Source organism: Nomascus leucogenys, chromosome 4, assembly GCF_006542625.1.
Source record: "Nomascus leucogenys isolate Asia chromosome 4, Asia_NLE_v1, whole genome shotgun sequence".
Taxonomy (NCBI): Eukaryota; Metazoa; Chordata; class Mammalia; order Primates; family Hylobatidae; genus Nomascus; species Nomascus leucogenys.
This window is the reverse complement of record NC_044384.1, coordinates 98,241,266-98,258,351: the sequence shown is the minus strand read 5'-3', so window position 1 is coordinate 98,258,351 and position 17,086 is coordinate 98,241,266. Positions and strand designations below refer to the sequence as shown.

General features: G+C 45.8%; 1 protein-coding gene across 9 annotated transcripts in view; it reads left to right on the top strand.

Moving 5' to 3' along the window:
• The first annotated feature begins 314 nt into the window (after positions 1-314).
• CACNA1D (calcium voltage-gated channel subunit alpha1 D) overlaps positions 315-17,086 on the top strand; it is a 322,420-nt gene continuing 305,648 nt past the window's right edge. For 7 of the 9 annotated variants that reach the window (XM_030811606.1, XM_030811598.1, XM_030811597.1 and 4 more), the window contains exons 1-3: positions 367-943; positions 2,857-3,166; positions 7,252-7,357. In XM_030811606.1, the coding sequence (XP_030667466.1) occupies positions 877-943; positions 2,857-3,166; positions 7,252-7,357 (483 nt within the window). In that variant the 5' untranslated portion in view covers positions 367-876. Of the gene's footprint in view, positions 944-2,856; positions 3,167-7,251; positions 7,358-17,086 lie in introns of all 9 variants that reach the window. The other 2 variants (XM_030811596.1, XM_030811599.1) reach the window with 1 other exon arrangement.

Genomic DNA, 17,086 nt, shown 5'->3' with positions numbered 1-17,086 from the left:
AGCGCCGCGGGAGCCACTGGCGCCGCCTGCCTCCTCCGGGTCCCGGGGGGAGAGCGCACCGTGCGGCGCGGAGGGGGTTAACCGGGCAGCCCGCGGATGGAGCGCGCTTAACCCTTTGGAGCCCGCAGGTCAGCCGGGCCAGGCCGGGGTGGCGGCACCCCAAGTCCCACGCGGCGGCCACCCCGAGCGCGCAGGCGGTGCCGGGCAGAACCCCGCGCCGGGCTGCAGACCCGCCGGGGCGCGGCGCGGGCCGTGGGCGGCTCGGGGCGGGCGGAGGGCGGGGGACGGCGGCGGGCGCGCAGCGTCGCCAGGGCGAAGCCGGCGTGCGGCGCGGCGCGGCGCGGCGGGAGCGGAGCGAGCGGGCGGGCGAGCGAGCGCCTCCGTCCCCGGATGTGAGCTCCGGCTGCCCGCGGTCCCGAGCCAGCGGCGGCGCGGGCGGCGGCGGCGGGCACCGGGCACCGCGGCGGGCGGGCGGACGGGCGGGCATGGGGGGCGCGCCGAGCGGCCCTGGCGGCCGGGCCGGCATCACCGCGGCGTCTCTCCGCTAGAGGAGGGGACAAGCCAGTTCTCCTTTGCAGCAAAAAATTACATGTATATATTATTAAGATAATATATACATTGGATTTTATTTTTTTAAAAAGTTTATTTTGCTCCATTTTTGGAAAAGAGAGAGCTTGGGCGGCGAGCGGTTTTTTTTAAATCAATTATCCTTGTTTTCTGTTATTTGTCCCCGTCCCTCCCCACCCCCTGCTGAAGCGAGAATAAGGGCAGGGACCGCGGCTCCTACCTATTGGTGATCCCCTTCCCCATTCCGCCCCCGCCCCAACGCCCAGCACAGTGCCCTGCACACAGTAGTCGCTCAATAAATGTTCGTGGATGATGATGATGATGATGATGAAAAAAATGCAGCATCAACGGCAGCAGCAAGCGGACCACGCGAACGGTGAGCAGCCAGAGCCCGGGCACCCGCTGCCAAATCCAATCCTGTCATGGTCCTCCAGCCCCCTCCCCCTTCCCCGCGGCGCTGGGTGGGTTGAGGGGGTTGGAGAGGGTGCTGCCAGCTCGGTGTCGTCTACACAGAGAGGGGACATGCGTGACAGCCACTCCGCGCTCCCCTCCAGGCCCTGAATGTCAGAGTTAATTCTGCATTTGTGGGGTGGGGGCGGCCGTGGAGTGTGTGGAGCGCTGTGCAGCCGGAGGGGCGGCGAGTCGGGGTGATTTGGGTTCAGTGTCCTCGGGCTCAACTTTCCTTCAACGCCCCCGAGCGATGTCAGGGGGCCGCAAGTCTTCAGCCAGAGCCCCCTTGCCAGCCTCTTCTCGCCTTCCACTCCTCCCCCGCCCCCTCGTTGACTAGGAAGAAGGTCCCTGGTGGCATCCGGAAAATTCTAGGATTGCCGGGTTTCGCCTTCCGTGCCGGTGGATGAAGCACACCCTTCCCCTCGCGGGGGAGGCCCGGCCTCGGTATCGGGGAAAGGGGCTGTGGTGGAGCGTGCGTTCCCGCTCCCGTCGCCGGCTGTGCACACGTCGGTAACCTAGCAATGCCCGGGGAGCCGCTGCCGCTGTGGGGCTCCCCTCCCCAGCTCTGGCCCGGGCACCACGTGCAGCTTCCACGCCGGCCGGGGCTGGGTCGAGGGAGGATGGAGCAGCTCCTGGCCAGCCCTCTCCTTTGGAGACCGCCAGTGCCCCCCAACCCCTGTCGGCTGGAAGCCTTTCCGGGTGAGCGCTCCCCTAGGGAGAAGCTTGACATGACTCGTCCCCCGCTGCGATTGCCCGCCGCTCGCCCGCCTTGCCCCCTTCTCAGGCTTTCAGACCCGTGCTTGCTTTGACTCTTTACTTAGCAATAATTGGCTTTGCAAACGCCCATCTCTCTACCTTTCTGTCACCTCTCTCACTTCTGCTTCAGTGAGGAGACTGTGGCGGAAGGCGGCAGGTGCCTGGGAGATCTGCCTGGGAGATGGCCTGACCCAAAGCTGGCGGGGGCTTCGCATAGGGAGCCCCCTTGGGTTTCTGCCTTGTGTGCACCTGGATATCAACCTACACGGAGATAATTCCCTCTTAGGCCTGGAGGCCCCTGGCATAATCCAGTCAGTCTATCCTAGGTGTAGGGGTGCAGGCTGACTGCCTTGTCTGTCTCTCTGGATGCTGGCTTGGCTGATGCTGCTGCAATTTAAAATGCAAAAAAGCCCTAAAGATGTTTTCTGTTTTCGGAAGCCTGTGGAGGAAATGAGTCCCAAGCATCATGAATTTTCATTTGCAGGAAGTGTCAGTGCATAATCTAGATATTTGTTATGGGGTTTTTGGTATTGCCTGGGTGCCTATGGAAGATTTTTTTTCCGTACTGAAAAAAAATGCATTTGTGGCTGTGGAAAGATGTTGGAGTAACACTCTGAAAATGATTAAGACTATTGAATTATTGGTACTGCTTTTTTTTTCCCCTTGGTGATGGTGGTAGTTATGTTAGAGAAAAGCTGTTGTATGTATCTGTTAACTCATTAGAGATAGATGGGTTTTACAAATCAGAGATGTGGAGTAAATATGGGAATGACCTCAGTTTTGTCAGAAGAAATGCACTAAAAGACCCTTTGTGAAGACATGATGTGAAGGAGTACTAACCCCACTGGGTGTGATGCAGCAGTGATCCCGTGTGATTGACACTGAGACCAGAGCTCGTGGACTTTTCTTGACTCTCTAGCTGACTAAAGCCCAGCTTGTGAAAAATAGGACATGAGATTCAAAATGGAAACATAGGAATGAATGATTCCCCCGTTATTGATGGGAGACAACCTTTGATTTTTTTCTCCTACACATTGGATCCTCATTTAAAAAAAAAATCTTTGTTTTTCTCCTTCTCCCCAGAGGCAAACTATGCAAGAGGCACCAGACTCCCTCTTTCTGGTGAAGGACCAACTTCTCAGCCGAATAGCTCCAAGCAAACTGTCCTGTCTTGGCAAGCTGCAATCGATGCTGCTAGACAGGCCAAGGCTGCCCAAACTATGAGCACCTCTGCACCCCCACCTGTAGGATCTCTCTCCCAAAGAAAACGTCAGCAATACGCCAAGAGCAAAAAACAGGGTAACTCGTCCAACAGCCGACCTGCCCGCGCCCTTTTCTGTTTATCACTCAATAATCCCATCCGAAGAGCCTGCATTAGTATAGTGGAATGGAAGTATCCTTTTTTTGGGGGAAGTCTTTCTCATTTTCTCTTTTACCATCTGTTTTTTAAAAGGATTTGCTTTCTGAAGTGACACAAAGCTCTAGCAGTCTGGAATGCGAGTAACAGAAGTTGTATATAAGGGGTTTCATTGTATATACCTTCCTGTCTCCTCGGGTTGCAGAGGGGTGGCTGTACGGGTATATTTAGCCCACTGTCTGGTTGTGTGTATAGTAGTAGTAGTTGGGGGAGGGAGTGACAGCCTGAAACTTCACAGGGGTAGATAATTAAAATGTGAAACCAACCTTTGGTCATTGGACATTAGATGGTTAGTTTTAAATTCAGTGTTGTTTTTGGGCAATAGCATGCATTGAACCTATTGCAAACAAGGTATAGAAAAAAAAGACTGTATGAGACTCTGTTTGAAGGGAATACATTTTTGACCTTTAGTAGAGTCTTCTCATTCTGATGTTTGAAATTTGCTTCTGCAACTACAATTAATGCTAAGGTTGCTTCTAGTCTGACATTTGGTGATTCTAATTATTCAGGTAGCTACAGATATGAGCACATGCTTCCTAGGGAGAGATTACTTTTGATTTTTTTTTTTCTGATCAATGCTATAACTTCCTGGAATTTCCTTTTGACAAGTTCCAAAGAAGCATTTGGAACGTGAGCATGAGGGAGCCAGTGAAGGGAGAGGTTCGTGTGTGCCTCTTCCTCCTGAGCCCTTATGAGTTATAGAACAGCCCTTTCAGTAGAGGAATTTGCAGTTGCTGCCTTTATAAAAACTTCTGTCTATGTCCTTGGACTGGAGTTACATTTCTGGGTGTCTCCTTTGTATTTTTAAAATTGAACTCCAAATGCCCCAGAATGGCTGTCATGTCCCAGATCTTGGAAAACGATTGTGCTTCAGCCTGCTTAACCCCTTCCCTAAATCTGGAGGCCAACCTCCAGTTACTGCCACTCTTCAGAGAAGATTGACTGAGGCCTTCTTTCTGAGCAAATGGCTTTTTAATTAGGCAGATGATTCATTGGTCTGGGTAAAATAAAGCATTTCCTTTCCCCAGAAGTGTGTTTGGAACTGTCAGGGGCCTTAGAACAGTTCCTAACTATAGGAGGGGGTATGAATATAGGAATTCCCTCCACTAGGCCCAGAAGGATGGAGGGGCCACACCAAAAAGGGAGGATGTTGGCAGCCAGCTAGAAAGTGGAGCTGAAATCCCCTTATGATTTGAGGATCCAGCTCGGCAGCTATTTGCATGCCCTCTGTCTTTAGTTGGCTATTTTCTTTGCTAATGGACAGGAGTTAAAATGAGGTAACTGTCTAGAAAGATTTTGGAGAGAGCAGCCAAATGCTAGGGTAGGATTTGAGGGGTTCTCGTGTGCTTTTTCATTTTGCAACAGATGTCCCTTCTCTAGAGTGAGTTATGGTGTCTCTCACATAGCTGGGGTTGTGTGTGTGCATTTTCTTTTGAAGTTCTCTAGTCTGAGAATGAGGAGGGAGCTGGGTAAGCCAGCCTGTGGCCCAGTGGCATTGCTAGAGTCATGACAATGGCTGTACCTTGCCAGGAAGACCTCGGACTGGCTTGACATGACTCTGAGTAAGCAGAGACCTCTTTGTAGGGTCACTACTTTTGTGTGGAGTAGGTGGGAGGCCTGATGCTGTCTCTCTTTGTGTGCAGTAATGTGTACATAGCAATTTTTGCATACAGAGTGAATTCCTGGATCATGCTGCTGTCTCCCTTTCCCAGTTGCCAGACACATGTGTACAGGAATTAGGGGATGTGGCTGCCAATTCAGGGAGAAGCCTGTTTACAAACGGGACAGTTTGTAAAATAGATAGATCCTTAAGCAATATATGTGGTTTTTTTTTTTTTTTTTTTTTTTAATGACAGTTTCCTTCTAATTCAGGGAGCAGGCTATACAAATCCTTTCCACCCGGGGCAGCTCTATCAAGGCCCCATCCACAGTGGGAGAGCAAGGGTCAAGGGTCATTTGTTTTTACAGACAGGCATGACAGAGTGTCCTGCCCCCTGGAGGAGTGAGGGATGTTCTCCTTATCAGAAGGAATTGTTAGGATCAGACCCATCTATTTCTCTATTGCTCTGTTGTGCTTCACTTGTGAAAATCTTATGGCAGTGAGATGATATCCACTTGTACCTGGAGACTAAAACTGGACCAACATAAAGAAAAAAAATACAACTTATATTTAGTCTTCCTGAACAGTGTTAGTATTTCTCAGATGTGCTGGTTTATCATTTAGGTATTGGGAAATTGAAAAGGAAGAATCGAAGAAAGAGGGAGAGAAGAAACTATTGTGTTTCTATAGAGAACAACATTGGGGCCCTTGACTTTAGATTTCAGTGGGGACCTGCACAACGGAAAAATGGAAAGGGAATTCTGAAGTCTTAAGGTGGGCTGTCTGAAAGTTGGATCCCTGGGTGAAAAAGATTTTATAATATTAGATGAGTTGAGAGAACCAATGTGAATTAAAGCTGACTGGCTTAAAAAAAAAAACCCATCAAAATTAGTAAAGGAATAATGTTATTCATTGCCTTTTTTCGTTGAGTTATGAAAGCTCTTCGAAGATGAAGGTTTTATGAAACTCAAGATCTCTCCAGAGGCCGGGCACGGTGGCTCACGCCTGTAATTCCAGCACTTTGGGAGGCTGAGGTGAGCAGATTGCGAGTCCAGAAGTGAGCAGATTGCTTGAGTCCAGGAGTTCAAGACCAGTCTGGGCAACATGGCAAAACCCCTGTCTCTACTTAAAAAAAAAATTAGCTGGCGTGGTGGCACATGACTGCAGTTCCAGCTACTTGGGAGGCTGAGGTGGGAGGATGGCTTGAGCCTGGGAGGCGGAGGTTGCAGCACGTTGAGATTGCGCCAGTGCACTCCAGCCTTGGTGACAGTGAGACCCCATCTCAAAAAAAAAAAAAAAAAAGATATCTCTAGAGAAGTAAAGAGTATTTGTTTCCTGTGGCATTTTTGGATTTCCCAGAAGTATGTCAGGATGAATGGAGAATAGTCTGTTCGTATGCTCCAGTTTTAAGTACCTTGAAGTGTTTAGTTAAACCGTGGCCTTGCCTCTTGTGGGTGAGTGTATAGGCGAAGCACTGTGGTAAAATCAAGCCCAGGAATTGCAGATGAGGCTGGTGCTCACAAAACCTTATATTTGGAAAGGCTGAAAACCCAAAGAAGAAAAACAATCATTTTGGCAGATGTCACATTTTGTATTGCCAGTTTTGACAATGTCTCTTAATAACACCAGAATGTTTAGGTAAGTATCTCTTGAAGGCTAATCTCAAAGTGATTCTTCCAGACAGACCACCGAGATTGAGAAATGTTAAAGCCTACTTTGAACATATCTGATGCTGATTTCTTATGGCTTTTTAATTTGATTTGTTTACAAATTGAGCGCAGTAACAGCATATTATAAACTGAGCTCCAGTCCAGCTCTAATCTGAAACACTTATAGCCATCGATTCCTCCAGCAGAGAAAGCAGAGGCGGGAGCTGAAGCCTGGCTCGCTGCTGATCACATCTGAGGTATTGGAATATGCCATGAGAAAGTCACAGGTAGAATGAGAAGGTCCTGGTGGCTTGGCCTGGCCCAGTCCAGACAGGCGATTTAGGCCGACCCTGCCAAGAATAGCCCCTGAGAAAATGGCTCTAACACATGGAGGCAAGGATCTGCGGAAGACATTTATCCCGTGATGATTTCTCTGTGTCTACCACAGCTGGGAACTTAGGCTCTTGTCGCTTTTAAACCTGTAAGAAGCAGAAACCTGGTTCACACAGTGCCCTAATTGGATGTACTTTTAGGTTTTAATATACAGTGTGCAGCTGAAGAATGAGTGTGACATGATCCTTGCAACAGAAGAAAAGGACACGGAGAGGTCATTTGGTAGGAGGCTCCACTGTGAGATGACCACCGATGATTACTTCTGCTGAAAACCTAGAAGTCACAGCAGTCAGCCCCAATAGGATTTGTGTATGTCATTTTCCTTTTAAAGGTGCTTCGAAAGTGATGTGATCGGGAGTGTGATGAGGGACATGGTTCATGTTTCCATAACACATATATACCTTAACACATTTTTTCAGACCATTTGACGTATTTATATTATTGGCTATTTTTGCCAATTGTGTGGCCTTAGCTATTTACATCCCATTCCCTGAAGATGATTCTAATTCAACAAATCATAACTTGGTAAGTGTCCTTAGAGTTCCTGCTGGTCCTGGTATATGGTTATCATTTGCTTCTATACTTAAACTGGCAGCTGGCCTTCTGGGTGGTTGAAGTTTACAGCCATGCATGTCGTGTTTCTTGGAGCTTTGCAACAGTGGTTTTTTGTTTGTTTGTTTGTTTTAACCTGTATTCTCAAATTTATACTGAATGAAAGTATTTCAAGTCATGAATCTTTTATAAATAGATATGGAATTTTTATGGAAGAGATTTGGAGCAGATTTTAAAATAACTGTTATCTCCACATAAGTTTTTGCTACCATTCTTTTCCTGATAATATTAGCTTTTTTCTTTTCTTTTCTTTTCTTTTTAAATCTAGTGTTCTTGGGAGTGGTGGGTACTTTGGTCAGTTGTTCTGGTAAGTAGAGAATTATCGTAGACTTTGTAGATGAACTATTTTTAGAGAAGTAGAATGTAACAAAACTAATAAATCTACATAGAGCATAATTTGGAGAATAATACATGATATTATTGAATACATGGTATAATATTAAAGTTTCTACTCCACGTCCTATGAAATGCTCCAAGAGAAAATGATTGTATGGTTAAATAAATCAGGATGCTTCCATATACTTTGCTGCCTTCTTAAAGATTTATAGTGCACATTAGCTTAGTAAAAGCTTTGGGAAGTTCTGCAGTTAAAAAACAGGTTTCCTTTTGTTTAATTCAGCTAGTCCCTAAAAGTAATCAGTCATGAATTCTTTAAACATTTTTTTTTTTTTTTTTTTGGCAAAAGACTTTAACATCATGGAACCAGTGGTCGATGGAACTTCCTTTGGGAAAGGTTGATATAGTTTTAAATAAAAAGCACTAAAGAGTACTAGACTGGGACTAGGATCTTGTCCCACTCACCTGTCAACTAGCTGTATTTGGGGTCATTTCTCATACCTTTCTGCATTGCTGTGCAGCCACCTGGCAATTAGGAGGATTGGGTAACAAGATTGCTAGAATCGTTTTTACCTCTGACATTGTGCAATCTTTCTTTGATGATTCAGAAGCCATTTCAGGATTTTTCTGGTGCTGCAGCATCCTTCTTGCAAGGATTGGTTCTTTGCAATCAGAAGCCATGCAGAATGGGAGATGAAGGGGAGCCCATTCTGGATAACAGGAAACTCTATTGTTTTTCTTCTCTTCTCTTAGCTGGTTCCATTTGTTTTTGGCTTCTCATGTTGAAGCTCTATTTTAGCAGGGCTGGATGTTCCTAACTGAACGAGCGTTGTAAAGGCAAACACACTAGGCTCTCCCTTGTGTGGGAGAGCTCTGCTGGCTTCTGAAGATAGTGAAATTATGCTCTTGTGAATAAGCCTTAACGATTTATGTACAGGATTTCATGTTACATTTAAAATGTTGTGGCACATTTCAGATGTAATGTGATGTCTATTTGTATGTGGGCTTTAGTAGTTTGATATCTAGAGAATTTTCTAAAAATTTTGGGAATTGATGCTGAAAATACAACTATAAATGGGAGTTGGATAACCACACAAACACTGGTAGTATATATTTGAACAATGCCAGAGATCACTTGTGTAACTTTGGATATTTTATGTAGCTTTTGATTTCTTTGTAGACATGTGACATTAGATGATTGTTTTAAAGAAAAAGCAGAAGTTGGGGAAAGCCTCCCATCAATGGAGATAGATCATCGGTAGTCTAGGCCACAGATGGTGTCAGCCTTGTTACCAAATTTAACGACGTGGATGGTGACCCAGATTGTTGCTTTTCGTAGCTCAAGAGAACATGATTAAACAAACTTAGAAAATAAATACCTTTCAGAAAGGCAGATTAATTCAGATCAATGGAATAATTAATGTAGCTGCATGTGTAAGCCAATTAATATTCTGAATTTTTCCCAGGGAAATTCAGGGCACTGATATAAGCACTGTCAGACCATTTGGATTTCTAAGCTAAGAAGTCAGGAAATAAAATACAGGAAATGGATTAATCTTTCCCTTTTGCACCCCCATCTCCAGTGAATCCTTTCTTGACAATTCTTAAGCTTTGGACTTTTTTTTTTTTTTTTTTTTTGGGAGATTTGGCAGTGTGTTAATTTGGCGGGCCTTTCTAAAAGCCAACGTATATTCCTTTGACCTCTTCACAGAGTATTCTGAAACTCATGGCATTCAACTTTGTGTCTTGCTTTCACTTGGATGGTCACATGGCCAGATGAATTTATACTCTGCTTGGCTCTTTAAATACTTCCTTTCCCACTGTGGGAAGGGAAGATCTTTGTGGATTTCCTTCTGACTCTAAGCAAGGTCCCATGCCATGTTGGTCCTCCCGTGAGGGAGCTGTTTTTTTTTTTTTTTTTTTTTAAATACATTTGACCCAATTTGTACCAGAGTGATTGCTCTATTTTTGGGATTGGTTTAGAGGCAGCTGAACGAAGCTGATTTTTCATCTGTAGTAAATACCTTTCATTTAATGTGAATGGTAAAATCAAAGGGCAGACGCTGAAATGAGTTGCAAGGCTGCATGTATCTGGAAGCTGCTGGTTTTCTTTGCCTGATAGCTCCACGGGAAAGATGCATGTTGAGCGTTAGAGTGAGATTCAGGGCCAGCTTTATGTGTGATGTTTCTGCCTGTTACCAGTTACCTAGTAAAATTAAGACTTTTTTTGGCTAAGAAATGTGGCCATCCCCATTGATCCAATGTGTCTTTGTTCTGGATAGTATGTAACTCAGCTAGTTTTGGGATTTGGAGACTACCTTGCGGGGCAGAAGTTTTCACAGGGATAGTTTTTGTTCTTTATTTTTTTAAAAATATAAACACTCTCAAGTTTCTATGCAGCTTTCATTTATGGACTTGCAGGGACTAGTGGAGGCTGGAGTCATGGAAACGGTGCAACTCAGTTCCCACAGTAATAGCCCTCCTAGTCCAGTCAATAGCAGTATTTCCTCAGTTCCACTTACTGAAAGCAAATACCATTGATTTTATTATTATTTTTTTTAGCGCAGAGGAGGGGAATGCCTCTGTATCAAGTGTCAGAGTGGGGATGATTACAATATCATACTTCACTGTGATGAAAAATGCTTTATTTCATATCATTCAGTTTCTTATAAGCAAACCGACATGGTTGAACAGTTTTGAGTCTGTGTAATCTGCTCCTGGTTCTCTGCCTCCCGATGCTACCTCTTACTTCTCTGGAGTGTGGAACTGCTTGAAATTAAAAGTGTCCAGAATGGAGATCTTCATCTGCCAAGTCAGACCTTCCTTGATCTCTACTGATGGCTGCACTCACCTCTAAGCCATCTCTAAACCAGCACTAAGCACCTGGAGGTGAAGGCCCATGGCCCATGTCTCTCTATCCCCTTATCTAGCAAAGTGCCTGATGTACCAGGTGCGTTTTATTTGTTTTTTATTTGTTTTATTTTTATTTTTATTTTTATTTTTTTGAGGCTCTGTCGCCCAGGCTGGAGTGCAGTGGTGCAATCTTGGCTCACTGCAAGCTCTGCCTCTGGGGTTCATGCCTTTCTTCTGCATCAGCCTCCTGAGTAGCTGGGACTACAGGCGTGCGCCAACACGCCTGGCTAATTTTTTAGTAGAGATGGGGTTTCACAATGTTAGCCAGGATGGTCTTGATCTCTTGACCTCATGATCTGCCCGCCTTGGCCTCCCAAAGTGCTGGGATTACAGGCGTGAGCCACCGCTCCCGGCCACCAGGTGCTTTTTAAACCAAACCAAAAGTTTCACTGTCTGTGACCCTTTTCCTGCCTGTCTTCTCATCTTGTTGTTGAGGTTGGGTTTTGAGCCTGTTGACATTTTGCCTCTAAAGTCCTGCAAATTCCACTGTCAAGTGACTTTCGCTAGAGAAGTGATCCTGAGGCCTCAGTGGCTACCCATTGCCCAAGGGGGAAAGGCCGGAGTGTGGCCAGGTCCAGCTTGGTCTGGTCCAGCTTTGTTGGGTTTTGTCTCCACTCCTTTTCTTTACAGCCCCATCCATTTGTCCACAAAAGTTCCTAAACATGCCTCCTTCCCCTACTTGTCCACCCCCTGGCTTCTCCATTTGAAATATCTCTTCTTTCATACTGCCCCTTCTTTTGTTTTTTTGAGACAGGGGTTGCCCAGGCTGGAGTGCAGTGGCGTGATCTTGGCTCACTGCAAACTCTGCCTCCGGGGCTCAAACAATCCTCCTATCTCAACTGCCTGAGTAGCTGGGACTATGGGCACATGCCACCGCACCTGACTGATTTTTGTATTTTTTGTAGAGATTGGGTTTCACCATGTTGCCCAGGCTGATACCAAACTCCTGGACTCCAGTGATTCACCCACCTTGGCCTCCCAAAGTGCTAGGATTACAGGTGTGAGCCACCGCACCTGGCCTCTACCACCCCTTCTTTACTGTCACTCTCCTTATAGCTGCTCAAGAATAATCTCAGATTATGGTTCTTCCATGAGGCCTTTCCTGACACTGGTCCAAACAATCTGAACCTTTTTTGTGGCATTTTGCACATAAAATACCCTGTATTTTTTGTTATTTATATGCACATCTTTTTTTTTTTGAGACGGAGTCTTACTCTGTTGCCCAGGCTGGAGTTCAGTGGTGCAATCTCGGCTCACTGCAAGCTCTGCCTCCTGGGTTCACGCCATTTTCCTGCCTCAGCCTCCTGAGTAGCTGGGACTACAGGCGCCTGCCACCATGCCCGGCTAATTTTTTTGTATTTTTAGTAGAGACGAGGTTTCACCGTGTTAGCCAGGATGGTCTCGATCTCCTGACCTTGTGATCCGCCCGCCTCTGCCTCCCAAAGTGCTGGAATTACAGGCTTGAGCCACCAAGCCTGGCCTATATGCACATCTTTATCCTCTCGAGCATCTTCAGAATACAGTTAACAGTGAAGCATTCTGAATCCCCAACCATGCCTGATGCAGTGGTAGGGGTATACAGTAGATGTTCAGTAAATAAGTATTGCTGGTGTGCACCAAACGAATGGCTTTCCCAGGAGAAGCACCACCATCATTCCTTCCTCTGAGCCATGTTTCAGATTTTCTTGGGTGGCAGGTCCCTCTGGATTTCTTGCAGTTCCTTAGCTGGGAATGAGTGGGAAGGTGTACATGTTATTCCTGAAAAGCTTAGGGTCTGCGGCCCTTCTTGTGCACCTCTGGTTAAAAGAGCCCACCCACAGTGTTGGCTTTCATAGCAGAGCAGTCTAGGAAATTTTGTGCTCTGGTTCCAGGGCTCAGAGTAGCAAGAGTGGTGGGACCTGTCTGAGAAGCAGTGCTGGGCTGTGGATGCTTGCCTGTGGGACCAGATCCCTTACAGTGGCCAGGAATGCTGTGGGACAGTCTACTTTGATTGCTTTCTTTCCTCCATGGCTGAGATCTGAGTGTAGTGTTAACTGGGCTTAAAAATCAAGTCCATTGTATCTGCATGGTCACATAGTTCGGCATCTCATGGCTTTTGCACCTAGTGGTGTGAACCATAATATCTGAAACACAATTTCATAACCTGGCTCCTTGGGCTTAGCCTATACGGTGGAGGTTAGGTCTGTGTATCATCAAGACTACGTCTTTGCTTGGTTGTCGTTCCGTTGGAATTGAACTTTCTCATTTCTGTAGGCCTAGGTTCTGTCTATTCTTCTCAGACAGCTCATATGCTGCTTCTTCCCTTCAGCCTTCTCTGATCCTTGTCCACTCCCCGACTGCCTACATCTGAGTACTTGCTTTCCCTCTGGACGCCCCTGTGCCCAGTCCAACTCTCCTGTACAGACACCAGCCCCTTTCCCCCAGTTTATAACTGTTATGGGAAGTGGCATGGAGTGTGATGGTCTGCTCATGGGCTGTGGGGTCTGACAGCCTGACTCTTTGGCTGATTAGCTGTGTGACTTTGGATGGAACTAGAATATGAGTTCCTAGAGGCTGAGACTGCAGTCTGATTTGGGTGTATAGCCTTGTGAACTTAATCCTGTGCCTGGCACACAGGAAGCACATCAGGAAATGCGCGTCAAATGAATGAATAAATAAATGAATGACCATACAAGGGCTCCATGGTATATTCTTGTAGATCATTAGTTAATTATCAACAATTGGCTAATGATTAATGTTTGCCTGAGAGGCTGACTTTTTGTCCATTGGTAATGACATCCCAGGAAACACCTGGCAGAGTTCGTCTTCAATTTCAGGATTATATCTTTCTTTCTTGGCAAATTTAACTATTAAAGAGAGAAGAAAGACAAGTACTTGACACTTTTTGAATCTGTAAGTTATAAACCTGTCTTCTGTGTTCAATGTTGTATATTAGCCACATTGCAGATGATTCTATTTGGATGGATGTGTGACTGTCACCTTTCACATAAAAATTGATTGAGCCAGTCATAGTGGTGTGTGCCTGCAGTCCCAGCTATGTGGGAGGCTGAGGCAAGAGTCTTGGTTGAGCCCAGGAGTTTGAGACTGTAGGGGACTATGATCGAGCCACTGCACTCTAGCCTGGGTGACAGAGCAAGACTCTCTCTCAAAAAAAAAAAAAAAAAAATATGGTAGAAGGAGAGAGAGCCTCAAAATGACCAGAGTAGATGGACTCGTGTAGTAAAACTTTACCCAAAGCTGGTTTCCTAATGATGCAATGTGAAACAGTCTATGTGCTATACAAATAATTATATCTCTTTTGTTAAGCCTTACGTCATTTTGACAAAGGCATTACTTGATTGAGTATTGACGGCTTTTCCAAAATAAAATCCAGCTCTTAATTGAGATTTGTGGCTGGGCATGGTAGCTCATGCTTGTAATCCCAGCACTTTGGGAGGCTTAGCAGGGAGGATTGCTGGAGGCCAGGAGTTCAAAACCAGAATGGGCAACATAGTGAGATTCCATGTCTCCCCCTCAAAAAAAAAAATTAGCTGGGTGTGGTGGCGTGCACCTGTGGTCCCAGCTACTCAGGAGGCTAAGGTGGGGGGATTGCTTGTTCCTGGGAGGTCAAGACTGTAGTGAGCTGTGATTATGTTACTGTACTCTAGCCCAGGTGACAGAATGAGACCTTGTCTCAAAAATAAAGGAAAAAAAAGAAGAATTTAGGTTTTTTACTATTAAAACTCCTTAAGAGGAATTCCAGTGGGGGTCCTTGCTCATTTGGTTTGTTTTTTTACAATGTGAATATCATTATTTTATAGTCATACCTTATACAATGAACCTCCCCATCTAGACCCTTCACTAGTGAGACTACCTTAGGGTGAGGATATTTGGGTATATTAGAGTATTAGCCAGAACTCTTTGGGTTACAGATTGTGGGAATACAACTCACTCAAATTGGCTTAGCTGAAAAAAAGTGCATATGTATGTACAATTTATAAACTCAGTTAACCAAAGAGTCCACTGGGTAGAAATGGCATCAGACACAGCTGGAAAGGGAGCTGAAAAGATGTCACCAGCATTCTCTCCCTGCCCTGCACCCTCGGGTTTCTGAGCCAGAGTCTGACTGACCTCTAGTAGGTCAGCCTCACATGTTGCCTATGTGTATATCTTCCTCAGCTCATTTTGAGGAGGGCATGTGGGGACATGCATTTCTTTATTTTTTTCAAATTTTATTTTATTTTAAATTCCGGGATACATGTGCAGGATGTGCAGGTTTGTTACATAGGTAAATGCATGCCACGGTGGTTTGCTGCACCTGTCAACCCATCACCTAGGTATTAAGCCCTGCATGCATTAGCTATTTATCCTGGTGCTCTCCCTCCCACATTTCTTCTTTTTGTTTTTAGCATTTATTTTAGGTTTGGGGGTACATGTGAAGGTTTATTACATAGGTAAACACATGTTGCACAGGTTTGTTGTACATATTATTTCATCACCCAGGTATTAAGCCTAGTACCCAACAGTTATCTTTTCTGTTCCTCTCTCTCCTTCCACCACCCCCCAACTCAAGTAGACCCAGTGTCTGTTGTTTCCCTCTGTGTGTTCGTAACTTCTTATCATTTAGCTCCTGCTTGTAAGTGAGAGCAATGCATTTCTTTCTTAATCTCAGCTTAAGTTCGGTATTTTAACAATGATTGCATCAGAAACAGAGACCTCTGTAGCAGATTGGTATTTGTTTACTTTTTAACTGTCTGACAGATGTCAAAAGTACCCGATGCACGGGGACAGCGTGCCCAGCAGTAGAGACACTTGGGTCTTAAATACCAGTGGCGGTGGGGACACGCCCCAACAGACCCCAACAGCTTCTCACCAAAGAAAGTTCCTAAAGGAATGGAAAAGGTTCTAGAATTCTGGAGGTGGGGTGTACAGGGAGGGACCATGTGAACTGTTACTGTTGAGTGGACAGATGTGCAGAAGGGAGGGGTGTCGGCGGGTATCCCTGCCCCAGCAAGGGTAGAGGGCCGGTTAGCAGTTGATCCAGGAGTAGATGTTAGCATCCCCACCATGCAGCTACAGGATGTGGTCCCCAAGTCCTGTCTGCTCATGTCATGGAAATAAAGAGAGTGGTGGAGGGGGGTTTCCTTTTTTAATTCAAGTGAGATTGGTATTCTCCCAGCTGGGGTTCCTGTGGGCTGTAAGGGTGTTTGGCTGGGCAGGCAAAGCCAGAAATGTGTGGTATGGAGGAAGAAACAGAATAGCTGAAGATGGGATAAAGGAGGAACTGCCTGAACTGATCAGTCAGCTCCACAGCCCCGTGTGTGTGTGTGTGTGTGTGTGAGAGAGTGAGAGAGAGCTCATGCTCATGAGTGTGTGAGTTAGGGGAAAGGTGGAGGTGGGCATTGTTGACACAGACCTTGCAGGACGAAGCTTTCCTCTGGTGGCTTTAATTAAGCAGGGCCCCGGACACTGCCCGGGCTGGAGAAAATGACTTTCTTCTCCAGAACTTCAAAGCAATTATTTTTGCTAATTTTTTCCTTCCTCCCTGTTAGGTGAGTGGTAGTTTTAGAAATCACAGGACATCTGTTGAAATTATTGAATGAGTGAACGCGAGGTGAGGCTGGAGGGAATCAGGGGCTGACCCAAGGGAGGGCGGGGAGGCAGGTGCAGACTGCTCAGGGAGTGTGGTGGGAGCCCGGTCTTGGCTGGCCCTGTAGGAGCCCAGCCAGGGAAGGCAGGAAGAGGTGGCCTAGGTTAGCTTTGCCTGGGGATTCAAAGGGGCCAGGCGAGAGGCTCATGCTCTTTCTCCTTCCCTTTCCCTGCCATGCTCCTCTTCTGAGGGCTAACTCTGAATCCTTTTCCTGTGTCCGTCGGGGATTCCTGCATAACATAGACTCACAGATACTTTTTTAGAGCTATAAAGGGACGTATTTATAAGAAAGGAAATTGAGGCACCTTTATTCAACAAATATTGATTGAGACCTCCTGTGCAGAGCACAGCAGCCCTGTGTTTCTGCCTTCTAGCCCGCTGCTGTGGCTCCCCATGCCCTGTTGTGAAGGAAAACCTACAGTGTGGGGTCGGAGAACAGCTAGATTTGTTTTCATATTTTGCATTCTTACTACAAATCATCACTCAAAATTGACACAAGTAATACATGAATACATTGTTTCAAATAATTAAAACAATACAGATAAAGTAACCAACCCCTTTACCTACCCAACTCCTTCTAATTACAATGATCACTTCTGTGTATCCCTTCCGAATTGTTTTTCACAGCGTGTGTGTACATATGTATATATCACCTGTGCATTTTGAAACATAAATACAGTTTGAGTATTTTAAATTTCATGCAAGTGGGAACATGCATTCTATGGCTTCCTTTTTTCCACTCAATAGACCTTACAGATCTTTCC